This window comes from Felis catus, chromosome X, assembly GCF_018350175.1.
Source record: "Felis catus isolate Fca126 chromosome X, F.catus_Fca126_mat1.0, whole genome shotgun sequence".
Lineage (NCBI taxonomy): Eukaryota > Metazoa > Chordata > Mammalia > Carnivora > Felidae > Felis > Felis catus.
In genome coordinates, this window is record NC_058386.1 from 125,777,189 (window position 1) to 125,799,670 (window position 22,482).

General features: G+C 62.3%; 3 protein-coding genes across 6 annotated transcripts; 2 read left to right on the top strand and 1 right to left on the bottom strand.

Moving 5' to 3' along the window:
- Nucleotides 1–982: 982 nt before the first annotated feature.
- Nucleotides 983–5,704, top strand: SRPK3 (SRSF protein kinase 3). Of its 3 annotated transcripts, XM_023248828.2 has the most exons (15): nt 984–1,140; nt 1,227–1,357; nt 1,543–1,651; nt 1,788–1,875; nt 2,078–2,165; nt 2,686–2,792; nt 2,872–3,037; nt 3,145–3,170; nt 3,641–3,770; nt 3,851–4,093; nt 4,187–4,287; nt 4,658–4,765; nt 4,848–4,917; nt 4,998–5,090; nt 5,233–5,704. In XM_023248828.2, the coding sequence occupies exons 1-15, from the start codon at nt 1,013–1,015 to the stop codon at nt 5,415–5,417; spliced, it is 1,773 nt and encodes a 590-aa protein (XP_023104596.2). In that variant the 5' UTR covers nt 984–1,012; the 3' UTR covers nt 5,418–5,704. The 3 variants fall into 3 exon arrangements, with proteins under 3 accessions (XP_023104597.2, XP_023104596.2, XP_023104595.2); XM_023248829.2 differs by lacking the exon at nt 4,848–4,917 and having other exon boundaries at nt 983–1,140; XM_023248827.2 differs by having other exon boundaries at nt 4,848–5,090.
- Nucleotides 5,705–5,736: 32 nt separating this feature from the next.
- On the bottom strand, nt 5,737–15,466 carry IDH3G (isocitrate dehydrogenase (NAD(+)) 3 non-catalytic subunit gamma). Its single transcript, XM_011279558.3, is given in 14 exon segments — nt 5,737–5,932; nt 6,180–6,240; nt 6,325–6,419; nt 7,568–7,714; nt 7,809–7,911; nt 8,246–8,379; nt 8,496–8,628; nt 8,727–8,787; nt 10,021–10,133; nt 10,566–10,663; nt 10,908–10,919; nt 11,221–11,240; nt 11,243–11,258; nt 15,386–15,466. Coding segments are annotated over 14 exon segments (1,176 nt in total). The 3' UTR covers nt 5,737–5,830.
- Nucleotides 15,467–15,673: 207 nt separating this feature from the next.
- On the top strand, nt 15,674–19,781 carry SSR4 (signal sequence receptor subunit 4). Of its 2 annotated transcripts, none has more exons than XM_006944109.4 (6): nt 15,674–15,927; nt 17,806–17,921; nt 18,672–18,746; nt 18,947–19,036; nt 19,358–19,423; nt 19,616–19,781. In XM_006944109.4, exons 1-6 carry the CDS (start codon nt 15,861–15,863, stop codon nt 19,718–19,720), a joined length of 519 nt encoding a protein of 172 aa, XP_006944171.1. In that variant the 5' UTR covers nt 15,674–15,860; the 3' UTR covers nt 19,721–19,781. The 2 variants fall into 2 exon arrangements, with proteins under 2 accessions (XP_006944171.1, XP_004001057.1); XM_004001008.5 differs by having other exon boundaries at nt 15,676–15,927; nt 17,803–17,921.
- The last annotated feature ends 2,701 nt before the right edge of the window (nt 19,782–22,482 follow it).

The window sequence follows — 22,482 nt, forward strand, 5'->3', positions numbered from 1 at the left end:
CAGGGCCTCCCTGCTTCTCCCCACCCCCGACCCCTCTGTGGCCAAAGAGGCCCCCGGCCTATCCTGCTGCAGACCTCACCCCATCCGGGTCCTGCACCACCCTGGAAGCTCGCCCACCCACCCCTTGCTGGGCAACCGACTCTTCCTGGTCCCTCGGATGCAGCCCCAAAGTCACAGGCTCCAGAGGGCTCTGCCTGACCTGGAGGTCCCTCTGTCACCGGCCTGTTAGAGCTGGGGGCTTGTGTGGGCCCCACCGGAGGAGGACCCCTGAGGGCAGGGCCAGGGCAGATGGGTCCCCGTGCCTCCCACGTGGGCACGTGGCACATGCTGGTGGACACAGGGAGGAAGGCAGGGATGGCGGGGCGCTGAGGAGCTGGAGGGGAGACCACACTGTGTCAGGGCTGGGGTCCTCAGTGGGCGGGTTCCCGGGCTTCGACACCGTCCCAGCACCTCTGGTGGGAGCCGCCAGTTGCCTTCAGCTCATGCCCCTGACTCCATCATCCGGGATCCCCAGCGACACCACATTCAGGGAGAGGGGGGCGCCTGCCTAAGGGGTCAATGAGCCACAGGAAAAGTGGGAACCCCATTGAGAGCGGGCAGGGAACAGGGCACCCGTGGGAATGGGGAGGGCCTCCTTCGCGAAGGCTACCAGAGGCCCAGCAGGAAGCCAGAGAATGTTCTGAAAGTGTCACGGCGCCCTAGGGTATGTGGGGTGTGAAGTAGCGCCCGACCTGAGGACTGGGCTGTCCTGTCCACCGCCCCGCCTCAGCTGGCTCCAGCTCCGGAGCGCAGGGACTCCGCCTGGGAAGCAGGTTGCCGGCAGTCCCTGCTCAGTGGGCCCCCTCGGCCACCCCTGGGGCAGGGCGGGGGCGGGGGGCGGCTGGGCCCGGGGACCAGGCTTTCCCGGGCGGCCCGTGGCCGCACCGCCTCCTCCCGCCGCATACCTTGCCCACAGCCGAGCAGCTGGGAGGCTATTTATAAAGGCGGGTGAGATCAGCGGCCGAGGCTATAAATGCGCGGGCCGCCGCCGGGCCCCACAGGAGCAGCCGCCCGGGGCGCGGGAGCTGCGGGCCGCGCGGCCGGGATGAGCGCCAGCGCCGGTGGCGGCGGCGGGGACAGCGGCGGCGGCAGCAGCAGCAGGTAGGGTTCGGTCGGGGCGCCCTGGGCCCCCCCCCCCCGCCGTGCCCGGCGCCTCGAGTGCTCACTGCCCGCCCCCCAACCCGCAGCTCGCAGGCCTCTTGCGGGCCCGAGTCTTCGGGCTCCGAACTCGCCCCCGCCACACCGGCGCCGCGGATGCTGCAGGGGCTGCTGGGCTCCGATGACGAGGAGCAGGAGGACCCCAAGGACTACTGCAAGGGTGAGGCCTGGCCTCGGCGCAGGCGGCCAGGTGGCTGCCGCGGGACACAGGGCAGCTGGGGAGGAGGAGGGTGCCGAGGCCGGCCCACGTGGGCCAGGGGGCCGGCGGGGTTGGATCGTCCTGCCCCCCCCCCCCACCCCAGGAAGGCACCACCACCCACCACGCTCTATGGACTCCTTCCCCAGGCGGCTACTACCCTGTGAAGATCGGCGACCTGTTCAATGGGCGGTACCACGTGGTGCGCAAGCTGGGCTGGGGCCACTTCTCCACCGTCTGGCTCTGCTGGGATATCCAGTAAGTGCCCCCTCCGCCCACCACCCCCCGGGGCCCAGTGCCAGCCGGGAGCCCACCCCTGGGCTCCGTTGGGGCCACCACGATGCCCCCACGGGTCTGGCCGGGCCGGCGGCCGACGCGGAGCTCGGTGTTGCAGGCGCAAGCGCTTCGTGGCCCTGAAAGTGGTGAAGAGCGCGGGGCATTACACGGAGACCGCCGTGGATGAGATCAAGCTCCTGAAATGTGTGAGGCGCCACCCTCCCCGCTCCCGGCTCCCAGGCAGGGCGGAGTTCCCAGAGGGGCAGGCTCCAGCTGGCTCTGCCTGGGAGGACCTGCGGGAGCAGGCCAGGGAGCCGCAGCCGAGGCCGGAGGTGCGCGGGGGGCGCAGCAGGGAGCTGCTGGTGAGGGCCAGGGTGGAGCCGTTCGTTCGTGGTCGCTTTGCTCCAGGTCCGGGACAGTGACCCCAGTGACCCCAAAAGAGAGACCATTGTCCAGCTCATCGATGACTTCAGGATCTCAGGGGTTAATGGAGTCCGTATCCTTTGCAGGACGAGCAAAGCGGTGTGGCGGCAGCGGTGCCCGCTCCCGCCATCCCAGCTGCCGGGGCCTCGGTTTACTGATCTGCACAATGGGGGCTTATCCCTTCTAGTGACACTAGTCTGCAAAACAGCCCCACCGCTTCGGGGGTTGTGTTTGTGCGGGGGCCAGCAGATGACCGGGCGGGCATCGGTTATCCACGGGCATTGCCGAGTTACCCCCAAATGGCAGTGCCGTCCACTGAGGAGCTGCTCCAGAGGCTCTCTGGCAAATACTTGGGCACGGGAATGTGGCTGGCCTGACAGGCCTCCGTGTCTGCTCCTCCGGTGCCCTGCCCCCGGGACAAGCACCCAAGGTACCTCCCAAGTGGCACACCTGAGAGTGGCAGGGACACCATAACGACACCGGGCAGGTGGTGACTCTGCACCGCCAGACCCGGTTGCTCCCCAGCTGCGGGTGGGCGAGGCCCGTGCCCCCCTGCCGTGGGCCCTCCGGCCACCCTTCACTCCCAGCCCCAGATGTGTGCATGGTGCTGGAAGTCCTGGGCCACCAGCTCCTCAAGTGGATCATCAAGTCCAACTACCAAGGCCTGCCCGTGCCCTGCGTCAAGAGCATCGTGAGGCAGGTGAGCATCATGCGTGCTCTGGGAGTGTGGCGAGGCAGCCGGGACGGGGCTGTGAAAGTTCCGGAGTGGCTCTCCCCAGGTGCTGCACGGCCTGGACTACCTCCACACCAAGTGCAAGATCATCCACACAGACATCAAGCCCGAGAACATCCTGCTGTGTGTGGGCGATGCCTACATCAGGCGCCTGGCCACGGAGGCCACAGAGTGGCAGCAGTCGGGGGCCCCGCCCCCATCCCGTTCCACAGGTACCAGCGCCAGCCCGCGTGGGTCCAGGGAGGGGCCCGTGGGCCTCAGCCCCTGCCTGAGTCTTTGTTCCTTTCTCTGCCCCGATGCTCCGACTGCCCCCCCTCAGTCAGCACTGCCCCCCAGGAGGTCTTGGTAAGTTGGGGTGCCCCTCTTTGCCTGGGCCTCATCTCCCCATCTCCTCAGAGCTCCCTCCTCGGCCTCTCTGGCCCCACCCCCTCCCCACGTCCCTGCCCTCCCCAGGGATGAGGGTGAGACACAGGGTGGGTCGCACACGTGGGCGGTCGCTTGGGCGCCACTGCCTCTGTGGGCGGACGGTGCGTCCAGGGCCACGAGGGGCCCAAGCTGCCCCACCCCCCCCCCCCAGGGGAGGCGGGCTCCGAGCTAGACGAAGGCCCATCAGCTGCCCCCAAAAGTCTAGCTTCGGGCAGCGAAGGACTGGCGCCGAGGCGTGGGCCACAGCGGGGTGGCCCGGCGTTTACGTCCTCGGTGGCCCTAGGGCCCAGAGGCCCCGTCCCCCATGAGCATGCAGGCCGCAGGGAGAGGCGTGGGCGCTCAGGGGCTGGGCGGTGGGAACCCTGGGGTGACCCGGGCTCTGATGGCAGCCCGGGAAGCTGTCGAAGAACAAGAGGAAGAAGATGCGGCGCAAGCGGAAACTGCAGAAGCGGCTGCTGGAGGAGCGCCTGCGGGACCTGCAGAGGCTGGAAGCCATGGAGGCGGCGGCCCAGGCCGAGGGTGAGGGGCCGCGGCGCGCGCCCGGCAAGCGCAGGCCACCGGGGTGCCGGCTCACACCCCGCCTCTGCCCCTCTCCCCAGACGCTGGCTCGAGGCTCGAGGGGGGCAGCGGCTCCACCTCCTCTTCCGGCTGCCACCCCGGGGGCGGGGCCGGGGCCGGCCCCTCCCCCGCCTCCTCCTCCCCCGCCACCGGGGGCGAGCGCAGCCTCAGCCCGGGCTCCCAGACGTCAGGCTTCTCGGGCTCCCTTTTCTCTCCCGCCTCGTGCTCCATCCTCTCAGGCTCCTCCAACCAGCGGGAGACCGGGGGCCTCCTATCGCCCAGCAGTAAGTTGGGCCGGGCCTGCGGGTGGGCTCGGCGGGGCTGGACAGGCGGGGGCCCAGCCGGCTCAGCCTCTCCCCCTTCTCTTCCTTCTCCAGCACCGTTTGGTGCCTCGAACCTCCTGGTGAACCCCCTAGAGCCCCAAAACGCAGACAAGATCAAGATCAAGATCGCAGACCTGGGCAACGCCTGCTGGGTGGTATGAGCCGGTCTGGAGAGCAGAGTGGGCACCCGGCTGCGAGGGCAGGGGCACAGGCCGGCCTCCTCCGAGCCCCACGGGCCCCGAACCGCCACTCGTCCAGACCCCGGGCTCTGCCTCCTGACACAGACCCGGGACCGAGCCCAGACCAGCGTCCGTCCCATCCAGTCACCAGAACTGGACCCATTGCAAGGGGCGGGGACCCCTGGGAAGAGGCCAGTCCCTCTCGGGACCTCTGGGGACCCTGAGGCTCAGAGGGAGCCCCACTGAGCTCCTTGGTTGCCCAGCCCAGAGGTGGGAGATGGTGGGGGCCGCTGGGGGCGGGCCAGCCGCGGCCCCGGCTCCTCCCCAGGGCTCCCCTTGCCTCCAGCACAAGCACTTCACCGAGGACATCCAGACACGCCAGTACAGGGCCGTGGAAGTGCTGATCGGAGCCGAGTACGGCCCCCCCGCCGACATCTGGAGCACGGCGTGCATGGTACGCCCCAGCTGCCCTGGCCTAGGGCAGGTCCCCCCCCCACCCCGCCCCCGCCGGCAGCCTCACCTTCTCCCCCTTCCAGGCCTTCGAGCTGGCCACCGGAGACTACCTATTCGAGCCTCACTCTGGAGAAGACTACAGTCGTGACGAGGGTAGGGGGAGGCCGGCCCTGGGCTCAGCCTGGGGGCCTCCCGGCCGCCCAGCCACCGCCCAGCCTCCTCTCTGTCCACAGACCACATCGCCCACATCGTGGAGCTTCTGGGAGACATCCCCCCAGCCTTCGCCCTCTCGGGCCGCTATTCCCGGGAGTTCTTCAACCGGAGAGGTAGGGCCGAGCGGGCTCGGGCCCCCTGGATGTGGGGGGTAGGGCAGGGAGCATGGGCTCCAGAACCGGGGGAGGGGGGCACGGGGTCCAGAGGCCCCCTTCCTGGCGGAGCCTAACCTCCGGCCCGCTGGCCGGCCCCCAGGAGAGCTGCGGCACATCCACAACCTCAAGCACTGGGGCCTGTACGAGGTGCTCATGGAGAAATACGAGTGGCCCCTGGAGCAGGCCACGCAGTTCAGCGCCTTCCTGCTGCCCATGATGGAGTACATCCCCGAGAAGCGGGCCAGCGCAGCCGACTGCCTCCGGCACCCTTGGCTCAACCCTTAAGCCCCACAGGCACTCTGTGCAGCTTGAGGCGTGCCTGCCCCCCCACCCCCTCCCAGTGCCTTCAGGGAAAGCCGGGCGGCTCCTGCCACCCTGCGAGCCACCCTTCGGGAGCTGCCCTCCTCCACCCTGCAGTGTACGAGCTCTCTCGCGCCCCGCACCCCGCGGCAGGGCAGAGAGATGCTGGAGCCAGGCCCACCATTCAGCATTTGTTCTGTCCCCAGCCCTCACAGAGGGGCCCCGGATGGGAAGTGTGCGTGTTTCTTTTCTTAATAAAGCGTGAACTGAAACGTCAGTGTCCCGGAGTGACAGAAACACAGCAGCCGGGACGGAAGCTGATTTACTCTGGGTCCGCCCACCAAGCTGGGGTGCTGGGAGCGGGAGAGGGAGTGAGCTGAGGCAGGCCCAGGGACAGCCTACGCCTCCACAGCCCGGCCGTTGATGATGCGGATGTGGCGGATGATGTCCTGGATGGCTTCCGACGTAGTGCCCTGGCCCCCGATGTCCGGGGTGTGCATCTGTGGGAGACGCGCGAACTTGAGCCCACACCTGAGCCCTGACCCCTACCGGGCCGCCCGCGGTCTCCCGTGGCTTGCAGGGGCGGGGCCTGCCAGCAGGAGGGCAGTGGTACGAGTACCGCCCTCCCCTTGGGGACAGCAGGAAGTGACAGGTCATCACCTCTGCCCCTCAGGTAGCACACCAGCTCAAGCCCCACGGGGGGGGGGGGGGGGGGGGGGGGGGAAGGCGGGGGAAGAGGAGCCTCACGTTTTCGTTGTCCATGGATGCCAACACGGCCTTACGGATGGAGGCGGCATAGGAGTGGAGCCTAAGGAGGGAGGGAAGCTTTTGGTGCTTGGGGCCTGGGGGCTGGCCGGGGGGGCTGGCAGGTGGGGGTCACGGAGCTGCTTACTTGAGGTGGTCGAGCATCATGCAACTTGCCAGCAGCGTGGCGGTGGGGTTGGCGATGTTCTTATTGGCAATACTCTTGCCCGTGTTCCTTGTAGCCTCGAGAGGGCAAGACAGGAAAGGGGATGGTAAGAAAGCGGGGTGGGGCACCCGGGAGGCTCAGTCGACTGAGTGTCCCAAGTTCGGCTCAGATCTCACAGTTCGTGAGTTCGAGCCTCGCGTCAGGCTCTGCGCTGACAGCTCGAAGCCTGGAGCCCGCTTCTGTGTCTCCCTCTCTCTCTGCCCCTCCCCTGCTCATGAGCTGTGTGTGTCTGTCTGTCTCTCTCTCTCTCGCAAAAATAGGCATTAAAAAAAATTTTTTTTAATGGTTTCACACTGTTATGTGAATTTTACCTCATAAAAAAAAAAAAAAGACCTAAAAATAGAAGCTAAGAGACCAACAAAACATGGTCTCTCTGTACGATACGATATTATTCAGCCACCGTAAGGAATGTTGTTGGGGCATATAGCCATGCCACAGTGTGGATAGGCCTTAAAAATACTACGTTAATGGGGCGCCTGGTTGGCTCAGTCAGTTGAGCCTCCCACTCTTGATTTCAGCTCAGGTCATGATCCTAGAGTTGTGTGATCGAGCCCCTCATCGGGCTCCACACTGAGCATAACTGCTTAGGATTCTCTCTCTCCCTCTGCCCCACTCCCCTGCTCACACGCTCTTTCTCTAAAATTAAGGAAAACAAAATACTGCGCTAAGGGAGAGAAGCCAATCATAGAAGGCCAGACGGTATATGACTCCGTGTAGGAGATGGCCAGAAAAGGCAAAGCCAGAGGGACAAGAAAGCAGCTGAGTGGTGGCCAGGGACTGGGCGGGGTGTGCGAGTAACAACCAACAAGCACAGGGTTTCTTCTTTTTTTTAAAGATTACGTATTTACTTTGAGAGAGAAAGAGAGTACAAGTGGGGTAGGGGGAAAGAGAGAGGGAGAGAGAGAATCCCAAGCAGGCTCCACGCTGTTAGCACGGAGCCCAGTGCAGGGCTCGAACTCACAAACCGTGAGATCATGACCTGAGCCGAAATCAAGAGTCAGTTGCTCAACCGACTGAGCCCCCCAGGTGCCCCCAATACTGGGGGGACGACAACATTCTGGGACGAGACAGTGGCGATGGCCACACCATATCCTATACTTTCGGCGAAGTGGATGAGATGCGAGCTCTCTAGCACAGAAAGGCCAGCGGCCCTGGCGACACTCACCGTCTCAAACACGGCGTACACGTGGCCGTAGTTGGCCCCAGCCACGAGGCCGGGGCCCCCGACCAGTCCTGCGCAGACATTGTTGACGATGTTCCCGTAGAGATTAGGCATCACCATGACATCAAACTGCTGGGGCCGGGACACCAGCTGCAGGGCAAGGGGGACAGGCAGAAAAGCTGGAGCGCACGGGAAGCCCACTGCGCTGGAGGCAGGTTGCCGTGGAACCCGGCAGGCCACCTACCTGCATGGTGGTGTTGTCCACGATCATGTTCTCAAAGGTGATCTGGGGGTAGCGGGCTGCCACCTCCTTGCAGCACTGGAGGAAGAGCCCGTCGCCCAGTTTCCTAGGAGGGGAGCACAAGACGCCAGCTTGGCCACTGTTAACAGTCAGCCGGAGGCACGGGGTATAAAGATGGCCAGAGAAGCTGGGTTCTGACCCCTGACCAGTCCCCCGCCTGTACGACGGGCACGATCCTGCTCTACCTGCCCAAAGTATGCGCTGTGGTGATGCTGCGGCTGGGAAAGGGGCAAGAGGGCACGCCCCTGGGCACGGCCCCTTGGGGGGCAGCGGGGTCCGGGGCCCCAAGTCCCTAACAGCAGGGCGGAGGAGAGTGTTCAATTCAGCCGTTTCACAACTGCTTGCGGAACGGGCAGGGACACGGCAGGGGTGGGACATACATGATGTTGGCCTTGTGCACGGCTGTCACTTTCTTGCGCCCGCTCTCCTGGGCCAGTTTGAAGGCATATTCGGCGATGCGCAGGGACTTGGCCTTGGTGATGATTTTCAGGCTCTCCACCACTCCAGCCACACTCTGGGACAGACGGGGAGAAGAGTCCCTCCAGCACAAGCTTCTCCCTGGGCCTGGCCAGGCTTGTCCCCAGCCCCCACGACCCAAGACAATAAGGGGACAGCCTGGGTCCCACCCACCTCGTGTTCTAGGCTGCTGTACTCGCCCTCTGTGTTTTCCCGGACAATGAGGATATCTATGTCCCTGTGCCGGGTCACCACTCCTGGCAGGCTCTTACAGTGGATGACATTGGCATAGAGGTCCAGGCTGGTACTGGGAACACAGAGAGAAGAGCAGCCGGCCGGTGCCACGACCGTCTGCTGCCACACTCTGCCCCTGCCGAGCCCCCACCCTGTGCACTGGGCTCTCACCGAAGGATGTTGTTTCGGGATTTGTGGGACGGTGGCAGGTTATGGTTTGTTTCAATATTACCTGCGGGACGGAAAAAAGACAGGCTGGAGAGGGGGCCCCTGGGCTCAGCGACGCCACCACATTCCCCATCCTGAGCAAGGGAACGCGTGCCCAAGGCAGCATCAAGCAGAGGAGGTGGCTTTACCGGCAGAGGTACCTCACAGAGCGCCAGGTGGTCTCTCACGTAAGCCCCGCGAGGGCAGAGAGTGCGTGCGGTTCACTGAGGGGTTCCAAGGGCCTAGAGAGGGACTGGCACGCAGCGGGCACTCGATAAATACTTAATGAACGAACAGATGAATGAACAAGGGTTGGCAGCTGGCTAGGAGACCTTGCCAGACCCCGGGCAGGAAATGGCAAGATCGGGGTCTGGCTGGAGAGAAAGTGACCACTCCTGCTCACTAACCGGCTGGCTAGCCAGCCTGGCGCCAGCAATGTGACCTTGGCTGGCGTCACCGTCAGGCCCTGCATCGAGGCGCCACATGAGCCCCGGTTCGGGGGCAGGTGGTGGCTGCCTGGAAAAGACTATAGTTTGGGCCGGGGCGGACCCGGGCAAAAAGAACGGGCGCAAGAGGGGGTCAGCAGCCTCCAAGAAAAGGCGGTCAGAGGGTGCCTCGAAGAGCAGGCTTTTCTCAGGGCCCACTGGGGCCACCGCCCCCTCCAAGTCATGCCCTGCCCACACCGCCTTTGCCCACAATGCCTCAGACACCCTTCAGTTGCCACGCTGGCCCCTCTGCTTGACTGCCAGGGGCTGGGGCTCCACCCGGGTTCAGCTCTGCTCACACAGAGCAGGTGATGGACTATAGCTTACAGAACGAGTAATGCAAGCATTTTAAGAACATGTACCAAATCCAGGCAAACAGAGGAAGGGCTAGAATTCCTGCCTGTAACACCCACAGCTGTGCCAGCTACGGGCAACGCGGCGGGAGAGGGTTAAAACCGCATCCCTGTGACATACGGTTTGTGAGAAAAAGACCCCGAGGGTCAAAGCTGACCCCGGCAGAGAGGGCTGCATCCCAGGAGAGAAGGGGGTGGGGGAAGCCCTTTACTGAACAGGCTCCTGTCCAGCCTAGTGCCACAAGCTCTCAGAATCGCAGCACAGACCCCAAAAGTTTCTGTCCGCTCTCCAAGCCCAAGGGTCCTCCCCAGCCAGAAAAACCCTAAAGTGCGAGTCGTGCGGCCCCAGGGACAAGTGTGTGTCGGCTTCGAAATGAGAGGGATCGTGCACGGTCGCCCCGCCCTGGCCCCCACGCTCACCCTTCAGGGCCACACGGTTCCGGCGGATGGCCATGATGGCATTGCGGATGTCCTCTTCGTCAGCGTTGGAGCTCACATGCACCTCTTCAAAGTCCACCGGCACACATGCGTGCCTGGGGCAGAACTGGGTCAAGGTGGCGAGCCCCAGGCCTCCCCCACGCCTCTTCTAGGAAGCCCGCCTGGACTGCTGGGCGCAGAGGCCTGGCCACCGCCGCTGTCCACCCTGACCTGGCTCTGCCTGAGGGGAGACGGGGTCGACCTGCGCCAACTGACGGGGAGATACTTGAACTCTACAACACAGTTAGCAGCAGGACTGCTGCCACCTTCCTCGCGCCCGGGATCACAGGCACTGGGACAAAAGGCCTGGGCTTTCAGCCTTCCTGCCGCTGCCTCAAGGGGCGCTGGGGCGGAGCCCTGGCTAGTGGGCTTCTGGGCTGATGGTCCCTCTTGGCACAGTTCTCAAGCCCCCCCCCCCCCCGCCCCGCCGGGGTATAAGCTCCCCTCGGGGTACGGGTCAAGGGGAGGTAGGCCCAGGGGCCGTGTACCTGAACACAGACTTGACATGCAACATGAGCTCTGGCCCGATGCCATCCCCCGGGATCATGGTCACCGTGTGCCGCCCACCATACTTAGCCGACGGAGGCTGGAGAGACGGGAAGGTGAGGGTGGGCCCGGTGGGCCGGCCAGTCATGAGGTTCTAGCTTGGGGTTACCTGACCCCGCCACCCCAGCCCAGACAAGTTAATCACGGTGTGTGTGTGTGTGGGGGGGGGTTCCTTGGTCGGGAGGGTGGCGGCAGAAGCAGTCCCCACCCCCGCCTGGACTTGGCTCAATCCCAGAGCAACTAAAAGCCCCAAAACTTAACAGGCAGATGAGAGGAATACTCACAATTGTCTGTTGCTAGAGGAGGGACAGAAAGGAAGAAGACACGAATCAGCCAGGGTTGGAGGAACGAGGCTGTGCCCAGGGAATGGGGATACTGTGTAGTGCGCTTCGGGTGAGGAGGGGTGGGCGACCTCTGAGACCGTGCCTCAGAGAGAAGGACCTGGAGCGCCAGGGAACAAACAGGCAGGCACAGCACACATACGTGCACGCACGCACACACTTACGCGCGCACAGACAGGTGCATACGTGCATAAACACTAGCGTTCTCGGGCACACACACATACACACGCGCATACACGCTCTGGAAGGTACTTACGGAGAAGCTCCTCCGGGGGCCTCGTGGGCACCTAGAACCTGGCAAAGAGAACCAGATGCCAGTGGTTGTTGTCCGGCCCAGAAAGTCGATTTGGTAAAGGCCAGCTGAACTCTTGGCAGGGAAGAGGAACCGTCCCCACCATGCCCAGCCAGGTCCCACGCATCATCCCTCTGCCTGACCCCTGCACCATCATGTGGTGAACGGCTCGTGGTACGCGCCCAAATGGCCCAAGGGCCTCCATTTCCCAAGGACCAGCCAGTCAAAGCATCGTGGAGGGTCGCGGAGACCCTCTATGCTTCCATCAGCTCTGCAATCAGCTCTTAATCAACTTAAGAAATGTTTCTCTCTTGTGTTGTCTGATTCTTTATTAGCCAATAATTAGTCCTGCCCAGGGATGTTTGTTGTCTGTAACGTGGAAAAGTTGGCACACTGCACGTGGCAAACCCTGGAGCGGCCACAACAATCATTTTGTCATTTTTAAAATCTTTTTTCCTTATGGGGCGCCTGGGTGGCTCAGTCGGTTAAGCATCCGACTCTTGATTTTGGCTCAGGTCATGATCTCACAGTTCGTGGAATCGAGCCCCACGTCGGGCTCTGTGCTGACAGTGCGGAGCCTGCTTGGGGTTCTCCCTCTCTCTCCATCTCAAAATAAATGAGCGAAACTTAAAAATGTATAAAAAAATCTTGTTCCTTATGACAAAAACAACACACAGTCCTAACACGGAGATCAGAACAAAAAGATAGCACCCAGTCCCCTGTCCACCCAGAGACAGCCACTGTTGGCATCGTGGGAACGGCCCTCCGGAATCACAAGTCCAAAGCAAACGCGCCAGGGAAAATCTAACCATTTTTAGAAGAATAACAGACACCAATCTCTCAGAGGGCTTTTACGAAGGACTGCAAAACTGCTCTGTGGCCTACGTGGAAGATGAATGTCCCCAACCCCCCGACTCAGAAACAGCCATGTTTAGCCACCCCAATGCCATGTCTGACAGCTTCAGAGTAAAAGCCATCCGAGTCAAAGGGGACAGCTGTTGAGCAGTGATCCATCTAGGGTCCCCACACAGTCCTGGAGGTAGACGCCTGTCTGCCACGTGCCACTGTGGAGGGCCTAGGCATCCTCACTCTGCTCCTGCTGCTCCCCACCTGGGAACACACCCAGTGTCTCTCAATCCAAAGAGGCAGGGGCAGAGCCAAGGTCCTTTTTGTCACTTGGAGATGCTCTGCCAATTTCCCGCTGGGGCAGCATCAGAGTATTCCAGCCAACGGCAGGGTCACCGTGGCCATCTTGCAAAGAGCCATACCTTCCTGCTAGAAGTCTAGAAAGCTCAGACAGAGGCTGATCATCCCCTCTGGGTTTCCCACGCTGGTATTCACAAGGCGGCCACTCGCACAGGCTCTGGCGGCATAGGTGTGCCACTCACTCAGTCAAGCCAGGGGCCAGGAGGAAGGTGACTACTAGGACAAAAGGCTTCGGGGTATCTGCTCATCCATGTGGCCCCTGGATCTGCAGCCACAGGCACACTCAGGGCTTTCCAATTTTCCTTTCTAGCACTTGTCAGTATCTGGACTCATCTTTTTTTTTTTTTTTTGAGAGAGAGAGAGAGAGAGAGAGAGAGAGAGAGAGAGAGAGAGAGAGAGAAGGCACACAAGCAGGGGAGGAGCAGAGGGAGAGGAAGAGAATCCTAAGCAGGCTCCACACTCAGTGTGGAGCCCAACCCATGAATTCACGACTGGAGATGAAATCAAGAGTCTGATGCTTAACCACCCAGGCACCCCTGGATTCACCTTACTTGTAGGCTCTCGACATGACTTGTGGAAGGAGGCTTCCACCGCCTTTCTTCCAGGAAGCCTTCTCTGATGCCCTAAGGCTGCCAAGTTGTTGGTCCCCCTTGGCTGACACAACCAGTCTCAGGGCAAGGCACTGCCCAGCTACCCACCATTCACTGTCCCCCCCCCCACCACCCCACCAACCACAATATCCTTAGGTTGTCCCTAGCAACTGCCTCGGTCCCTCCCCAACCCCGACGTCCTTGAGGCTGGAAGCCATATCGGTCCAATTTCCTACTGTCATCCCAAGACCGAACAGAATGCCTGGTCCAGAGCTCAGACATAAGAAACATTTCCTGAATTAATGAACGCGCCAGAAAATGAAGGAAGAGATGGTGGGCTTGGGGGTCAGGGAGGCCTCGGTCTAAACCCACCATCTCTTGGTAGCAAACAGTTTAACCTTGCTGAGCTTCCTGTCTAAAACCCACGGAACAGAGGCACCCACTTCACGCGGCTGCTGGGAGGACGCAGCAAGCCATTTGGTCCTCAGCAGGGCAGGCCCACTCCTTCGCTACACCAGCCCCTTAGGCCAGTTTTCACGGCTGATGTCCAGTGGCGGGGGCGGCAGGCGGTGGACCCCTACAGCTCCCAGCGGTAAATCCTCCTGGGAGTCCGCTGGTGCTACACAGGTAACACGGCCACGGTGGTGAGCTGCCCCCTCACCTAGCTCTGTACCTGGGCCACCACCCCCACCGCCCGCCTTGGATCACATCACCACCTGGGCTAAACCTCTCCCTCACCTGGTCCCGATGCTAGATGTTTCCTTCAGGCTTTAGCCAAAGCCCCAGAGAGCTCTCAAGATAGACTTACTCCCCTGACCTTGCTCAGGACAGATACAGGCACCTTCCCTCGAGGGCTTACACAGGTTCTACCTCACACCTATGCCACCCTGTGACGCTACCCATCAGAGACGCCCAGTTGAAGGCAGGATGGGACATATGCACAGGCCTGCCGCTCACTCGTTAAGCAGGGAGGTGGACTGTCAGCCATGCTGTGATGGCGCCACAGAAAGAAAGGGGTCCTGGGTGGTATGTGTTCCTGACAAAGGATTCCCATGCTCCACATCTTAGCGAGGCTCCTTTCCCTGGCATGTTTATGTTACATCAAGTGCCGATGGTGGCTGCGTGTTTTTCCCACAAGGTCCCAATCAGTCGGACCAAAGATCTACGGTTCATCTCTAAAGCTTCCCATACCCAGGACAACCAGTCTCAGGGCAAGGCACTGCCCAGCTACCAACCATTCACTGCCCTCCTCCCACCCTAACGTGGACACAAGCACACATAGAAGGGGAGGTCAGGGAGGACACAAAAGTCTTCACCAAGACACCAAGGGAGCCCAGCTGCCAGAGCCACCAGGGCCTCTGGCAAGTCCCTCATCAGCAAGAGAAATGAGAATTTCATAAAGCATAAGCTGTCAAAGGGTAGTCTTCCCGAGAGGTCAGAAGGCAGAGGCATAGCACATGTGTCCACAAGGAGTGTCAGCAAAGTCACAGGATTCTGGAAGGTCAGGGTGGGCTAGATCCTTTGAGACAGGGGGGAAATTGGAACCCAGAGACAGGAGGGTGGCCACACTGTAGGTTAGTTGGGGGGAGCCAGGCCGGGAGGTCATACCTCTTGTCCCCTAAAGTCAGTCTTGGCTCGCTGATGCTTCGGATGGCTTCTGACCCACCCAGGGACTAAGTTATCCTCATTTAAGTGTGTAAAGAGAGAGGAATGAGACTTGAGTGAATAACCAAGGTCCTAAACGGAGAACTGCGGAAACAAAGCCCCCACGGCCACCCCACCTCACCAGCGTCAGAAAATCTAGCTCCCTCCCATTCTGGACGCCCGCGGGATGAAAAAGCATCTGGAACTACAAAAATGTCGGGGGGGGGGGAGGTGATGTCCGGAACACTTGGCAAAATTCGGTTCTCCAACTCCACAGGGACAAGTGACAAAAAGGTCCGCAACAGAAAAACCCGAGGAGGTACTGGGGCTAGGAACAGGATTCCTGAGGCCGCAAGAGGAAGGCGGGCCGGGACACGTGACCGCTTCGGCAGGGCTCCCACAGTATACTAGGGAGTTGACACTCTGCCGGCCGCTGCCCGCTCTCCCCGCCCCTCCGGGGCTCCCCCCGCCCAAGACCCAGACCCCTGGGAAAGCCCAACAAAGGGCCAACTTGATCCAATTCCCTCACTGACAGCGGAGGCAGCCAATCAACTCCGGCGCGTAGCCCTCGCCCCGCCCCTCACGGGGCCCACAGCCAATCGGGCTCCAAGACGCTCCGCAAGCCAGCCGCCCTCGGCCCGGCCCAGCGAGCGCTGCGGCTGTCCCCGCGGCCCGCTGCCCCTTCTCACCTCCCAAGGACGGCAGAGGAGGGCCGGTCTGAGCACCGCTTTCGCAGCGCCACCGATGACCGCCGCCACCTTCAGCGCCATGACGGAAAGTGAGAACCGCCGCACGTCCAGACACGTAGACACCGCTCTCGCGAGAGCTTGGCAGGGCGCGAAGTGCCGGGAGCCGGCATGGACCCAGTAGTGCGCACGCGCGCTGACGCGCCTGTTCTCACGCCCCCTTCCGGCGCCGAGAGCGCCACCGCCTCCGCCGCCGCCGCCGCCGCCGCCGCTGCCGCCGCCGTCGCCATCTTGATGGGGCGGCCACCGAGGCCTCTGGTCTGGGGAGGGGACACGTCAGTGCCGCCTGTGGCGTCACTGGCCCGCCTGGCCCGCCGGCGCCTGATTGGCTGCCCCCGCTGCTTACGCGTCGCGCTTCCTCGTCTGCCCCTCGTGTTCAGGGGAGTCTCTCCCTTTTTCTCTCGGCAGAGAAGAGGCGATGGCGGCGCTGGCATCTCTCGGCGCCCTGGCGCTACTCCTGCTGTCCAGCCTCTCCTGCTGCTCAGGTAGCGGCCTGGCCGGAGCCCCTTTCTGGCGAGCCTCTCTCCCACGACTGGTGGTGCGTGGGGGGAGGAGGGGTGCGGGCGAAGCGGGGTTCTGGGCCTTCTTCCTCCGAGAGGCAGGTGGCCCCGGGGCGCGGCGACCGAGGCCACCACACGCTCCTGCACCACACACGTTTACCCAGCGGCCAGGCTGCTGGAAGAAACAGCCAAAACTTCCCAAACCTCCCCCCCCCCCCTGCGTCCGCCCCTCCGAGGAAGAGTACCAGAGTCTGTCTCGTTCCCAGCTCCAGCAGGGAAAGTGACATACGTCCCTGCTCCCACCCGGAGTTCCCAGTCCTGGAGGGGGTGGGGGTGGTCGGACAAGAGCAAAACTCGGCAGCGCAGGGCTATCCGAGTGAAAGACTAGGCTAGTGGGAGAGGAGCCACCTGACCCGGTGCAGTGGGGCCAGGCCTCCCCAGGAAGGGAGCTGTAAGTGAAGAGAGGAAGCGGGGATGGGGCCCGGCAGAAGGACCATGAACGTGGGCAAGTTAGATTGGAAAAGAGGGAAGAAAGGGGAAAAGGGTGGGGGAGGGCTTGAGTGCCGGGCCAGACCCTTGACTTTTTCCCTGAGGCCCTGGTGTATTCTTACAGGGCTTTTCAGCAGAGTTGAGCCACGGTCAGATCTACATGTACATTCTTGAGAGATTCTTAACACCTGGTGGCGGGGTTGAACTCAGGAACTGGAGTCCAGAAGCGTGTTGAGGAGGAGGTCCTTGCAGGAGCCAGCACTAAGTCTGGGGGGGCCTGAGTCAGGGATACTTTGTACACATTCACTTTACCATGCGCCACACCACGCTGCCACTCGGGCCAGTGCCTTTGGTGCCTGGAGGGTTTCATCAGCCTAACTGGCTTCCCTACCCGCGCCCTTCTCACCTGCCCCTCAGGAATTACCCATGGTGTAGCCAGTGGTGTCTGGAAGGGACAAACCTGACTGTAAAACCCTGTGGTGCTCCACAAGGTCCTTAGGAAAAAAGCCAAGCTTAGCAGGGCACAGATGTGGCCCCTGAGAACCAGCCCCCACTAACGTTCCCAGGCATCTTCCTCCTGCTGCCCAGCTGCAAAGCTTCTCTGTCTGCCTCATGCATGGCTGTGCCAGGACACATTCAGAGAGCAGCTGGCTGAGAACTTTCCCACTGGTAGCATCTGCTTGGCACCCTGTGATTTAGGCAGTGTCCTTCCTTCCCTGCAGCCTCGAGCAGTGTGATGATGGCTGAGGCAGCCTCCTTTCTCTCGGGGCAGCCCTGTTAAAGGGTACAAGCTGTGCCCGTTTCCTTCCCTCGGAGACACTGGGGCCAGTCTTGGCCTTCTGCCAGCCGTGGGTGGGGGCACAGACCCTTGCATCTCAAGCCCTCACAGGTTGCAAGCCGCACCACGCTTGGTGTCTGCGGAGGGTGCCTTCAATAAACCGGCCAGGGCTGTGCACAGCTCTGAATCGAGGTCCGGCTGCAACCCCAAGCCCTCGCGTGGCTTCCGTGTCCATAGGTCCAGCCACAGGCCCCAGTTGTGCAGTGAGTCCGTCCTGCTGCTGCCGCCTCCACCCCCTCCCACGTGCGTGCTCGCTCACCTGCTCTTCTTTTGCCCTTACGTTGAGGTTCCGCCTGTACAAAGCCTTCGCAGCCCTGGCCTTCCTTCAAGGCCATCCCACCATACCCCTTCCACCGCCACTGCACTTCTGACTGAGTGTTCGGATCTGTCTCACATCCCACCTGACAGGTTCCAAAGGGCCCCGTGTGTCAGCCGACAAGGTCTGGGAAGTGGGTTTGGGCAGTCCCTTCTGCCCCCCAGCCCAGCACCCACAAGTTGGGCCTTACGTAAGCACGTCTGCCTTCTCCCCACAGCAGAGGCCTGCGTGGAGCCCCAGATCACCCCTTCCTACTACACCACCTCGGATGCCGTCATTTCCACTGAGACCGTTTTCATCGTGGAGATCTCCCTGACGTGCAAGAACAGGGTCCAGGTGAGGCAGGGTCCAGGGGGGATTCAGCCAGAGCCAGAGGTCCACAGGGAGCCTGGGACCTTGGGCATCAGGTCCTCACTGGCAGTTGATGGGATCAGACCCAGGGACCCATGTAGACAGAGGGAGATTGAGGATTTTGACTTACGGGTAGAGGAGAGAGGGTAGGGCACAACCAGGCCAGGCTGTGTGAAGCAGGTGTTAAGAGAACATTTTCCTAGTCTGCCTCGGTGTGGAAACGTAGGTAGACGTCTTGCTGTGCCTTGTAAGGGTGCTGGGAAATGAGAAACAGCAGGGGTTCGGCTCCTGAGCGCCCATAGCCCGGAGCCCTTTCCTGGTTGCTGTTTGCCTAGGTGGTCTTTCCTGAGTGCAACACTCCTTGGGTGGCTCGGGGGCACCCCCTGACCCCAACACCCTCTCCCAGGCTCAGAGGAATGAGTACACTTCAGTTACCCCACCCGTGTTCACAGTTAACAGGCTTGCCGTGGGTTAGGGAGGTCGGGCCATAGCGGGTAGATGTGCAGAGGCAGTAACAGCATCGACGGGGGTCGGCTTCCTGGCATCGCTCCGGTTGCGGCAGGCCTACGTCCATGGCTCTTACGTGGTGCCCCCTGCCAGACATAGTGTGGTCCCCAAGTGTGCCCAGCCTCCCTGCCCACAGGCCACGAGTGCTGCTGTGAGCAGCACAGTGGGGTTTCTGCTGACTTGGGGGGGGGGGGGGGAGAAGGTGACTCTTTCTTTGTCCCGTCCCAGAATATGGCTCTTTATGCTGATGTCAGTGGAAAACAATTTCCCGTGACCCGGGGCCAGGACGTGGGACGTTATCAGGTAAGGGATGCTGATGCCGCGGTTGTCATTTGGGGGGAGGCCACCTGCCCACCGGCATGACTTTGAAGCCCTAGGGATGGCCCAGTGGAGCAGGATTGCGGTTGTTTGACTCAGGCTGCGGGTGGTGGTACTGTGTCAGTGCTGCCGAGGGGCCTGGATGTGTCCACTGTGCCCACCTCGGTCAAACCTACCCAACCCAGGTGTCCTGGAGCCTAGACCACAAGAGTGCCCATGCAGGCACCTATGAGGTCAGATTCTTTGACGAGGAGTCCTACAGTCTGCTGAGGAAGGTGAGTATCAGCGACCCGGAGCCCTGCCCAGGCCTACAGGAGGGAGGGTGCACCTCACTTCCACGGCCACCTTCGCCCTGTAGTGCCTCTTACCCGAGCTCCAGGCCACTAGGGGCCTTGCCTTCACAGAGAAGGCTGACCCAGGGCCGGGGTGGGGGGGTGGCGTGCCTTCCTGACCACCTGCCACGCCTGTGCTCGCACCTTCCGCGTTTCTCTCTTGCCCGGCTCTTCCGTCTTCCGTGGCTTGGGCCAACGTTCCTGCCCGTCCAACCTCTCCCCACCCTGCCTGGCGGCACCCCTGACCCCAACATCTCCTTGCAGGCTCAGAGAAATAACGAGGACATTTCTATCATCCCACCCCTGTTCACAGTCAGTGTGGACCATCGGGTAAGCGTGCTGAAGAGGCCAGCCGGTCTCAGGGGAAGCAGGGAGCACGCCACAAGCCTTGCCCTTTTTGAGGGGTGGGGACGGGCCGGGAGAGGGTCGGTGTGCCTTCGCGCCCTAGAGGGCAGGTGGCCGGGGCTGGCTGGTTCCTCGCCCTTCTCTCCCCTGAGGTGGCTTTGGTCTCCTTTCTTGCAGGGCACCTGGAATGGACCCTGGGTCTCTACCGAGGTACTGGCTGCAGCCATCGGCCTGGTGATCTACTACCTGGCCTTCAGTGCCAAGAGTCACATCCAGGCTTGAAGGTGGCACCGAGGGGCCCTCCTTGCTACTTGCAATAAACAGTTGCTGGCTGTCACCGGTATTCAGGACGTGGGCTCCCGACTTGCGTTGTCGTGCCTTCTGCACATGCGCAGAGCTGGGCCACCGGTCCCCTTAGCCACCTGGACGGCGCAGGCACTGGCTGGGGCCTCGCTCTGCTGTCGCAGGCTGTCCTTCCTTGGCCCCAGATGGGTTTTCCCTGCCCGGTGCCCACGGTGTCTGCCTTCTGCCTCTCCCAGCTGCCCGCATAGGTTTGGGCAGGCCGTGGGGTTGCGCTTCTACCCAGCACCTGCTGTCTTCTGGCAGAGGGGACGGCCTCGTTCTCTCCCGCCCTCACCTGGCCGCTGCACGGCAGGGTCTCTGTGGCCCGCCTGGGAGAGGGCCCAGTGACCTGCCAGCAGAAGGGCAGCTGCCCAGAGAAAGTCAGGGGCCGTGGCTGGCTTCCCTGGAACGTGGCAGTCAGCAGCACACGTAGGTGCAGCGCCACCTGCGCGGAGCCCCAGGCTCGAGCCACGCTCCCGAGCGCGTACCTCCCGCGCTGTTGCCGTGGGGCGTCGTGGGCCCCCCTACTCGCTGGTGCGGCTAAGGCCGCTGCACCTGGCGGCGGGCGGCAGGGTGGTCCCTCCAGGTCCCGCACCCCACCTCCGTGTTGCCTCCCCCTGTGCTCTCCCTTCGTGGTGTCCAGCGGGACGCGTAGAAGGCACAGGAAAGTGGAAGGAAAGGTGACGTGAGTCCCCACGTCTCTGAGGAGCCAATCTCGCCTCTTCCAGTTCGTCCTGCATCTCGTCTCAGTGCCCCGTCTCCCCTGAGCACCTAGTGCTCTGTGGCACTGGGAGGGCCCTGGTGTGTGGAGGGTGGCTTGTGACCTGGGACTGCCTGGGGACCTCCTTCGGGCTAGGGGACACCAGCCTCTCCCCGCTCCTTGACTCTCAGTCCTCGAAGTGGGTGGGGACAAAGTGACAGGAATGGAGGCTGTGGGGAAGGGCTGACTCCTTCCCAGAAGCAGGGGTGCAGCAGGAGACTTGGGGCCGAGAGTCCCCCGAGGGTCAGGCAAGGCTAGGACCGCTGGCTGATGGGCTTCCCGAACTTCCGGGAAACCAGCGGTGGGGGGCTCGGGGGGCGCCTGCTGGCAGGGATTGCTGCTCCCCCACCTTGCCGAGGGGTGAAGGGGGAGGGGTTCTGCCAACAGCCTGTGCCAGGCACGCAGGGCGAACAGTGGCCGCTTGTGGCTGCCCGGTGGCTCTTTGATTCTGCTCCACGGCAATAGGACCCAAACGTGACGTCCGTTCCAGGGCAGCAATAGCTAAGGGTTGCTGGCCCTCCTGGCGCCACCTCTCCCAGGACCCCTGGTGCCAGCTTCCACGTGGCAAGGGACTCCACACAGTTTATGGGCCTGTCCTGGCCCACGTCCCAAGAACACTGGGCCTCCGGCACTCTCTCCTCCCAGACAAAAATGGGGTGCCTTTAGAGCCATCAAAGTGAGTCCCTCAGCAGCCAGAGAGGTTGGCCCCAGTCTCCAGTTGGCTTCCAGCCAGTTTTCCCGCAGCCGGGGCCAGGCTTTCGGGGCCCCATCCTCTATGGGGCCTGCTTGGGGCCCAGTTGGCCCCTCTGCAGAACAGATGTGCCTAGTGCTGGGCTCCAGAGGCCTAGGAGGGCTGAGAAAGCCTGTCCCCAGCCCCAACCCCTTCCTTTCCCATCTGCCCCTTTTCACCAACAAGCCCTTTCCTCCCTCCCCATGTGCTGGGGTTCCAGGCCTGCGGTGTGATGGACCGGGCCTTCTCCCCCGCCACCCCCAGCTGTGGCCCGCCCTCAGGGCCCAGCCTTTCCCACAGAGCAGGTGGCTTCTGGAAACACTGGGATTTCCCGCTCATACCCATCTCAGTCAATCAGGGGGATTAATGAGAGGCCTACACTGATGTTTCAATACAATTTTAATGCCTCCTTGTGCGCTTCGGCTGCTGGCAGTGTCCTGCGTGTGCTTGGGAGACCGCTCCTTCACTGCTGTGCTGCCCACCCCAGGGGGCACTGCACACAAGACGAGCTGGGGCCCCCGGAGTTGCGGTCTTTGGGGCCCTGGTCCCCCACCCGGCACTTAGCACACGCCCAGTTGCTGCACTGAACGGAACCACGAACATCTAGCTGCCCCTCTGGGAGTTCCCAACATGGAAGGGGCCTCTGACCACCCAGATGTTCACCCATGTGGCCAAAAGACCTTTACTCAGCAAGCTCCGTACTAGGCCCCGTGGGGGTCCCCAAATAAGGAGAGGAGTTTGTGCCTTCTAGAACTTCCCAGCTCTGGGACACCTGGGGGGCTCGGTTGGTGAAGCATCCGACTCTTGGTTTTGGCTTAGGTCTTGATCTCACAGTTTGTAAGTTTGAACCCTGCATCGGGTTCTGTGCTGATGGTGTGGAGCCTTGGGATTCCCTCTCTCTGCCCTTTCCCCACTTGCGTGCGCTCTCTCTCAAAATAAATATACTTCAAAAAGAGCTTCCCAGCTCCTTCCCTCTTCTAGAGTGCTTCCTGAGCTGGCGGGGGGGGGGGGGGGGGGGGGGGGGGGGGGGGGGGGGGGGGGGAAGCCCACTTCTCAAGGGTTCCACTAGACCACCTAGTGCCGGCCTCACCCACGTGCTGGAGGCAGGCCCTGCCCGGCGCTAAGCCAGTCCTCTGCCATCCTTCCTGCATCTGGGCGCCATCCCTGTGACCACGTCACACTTCCGAAATAATTCAGGTGACTGTCGTGTGT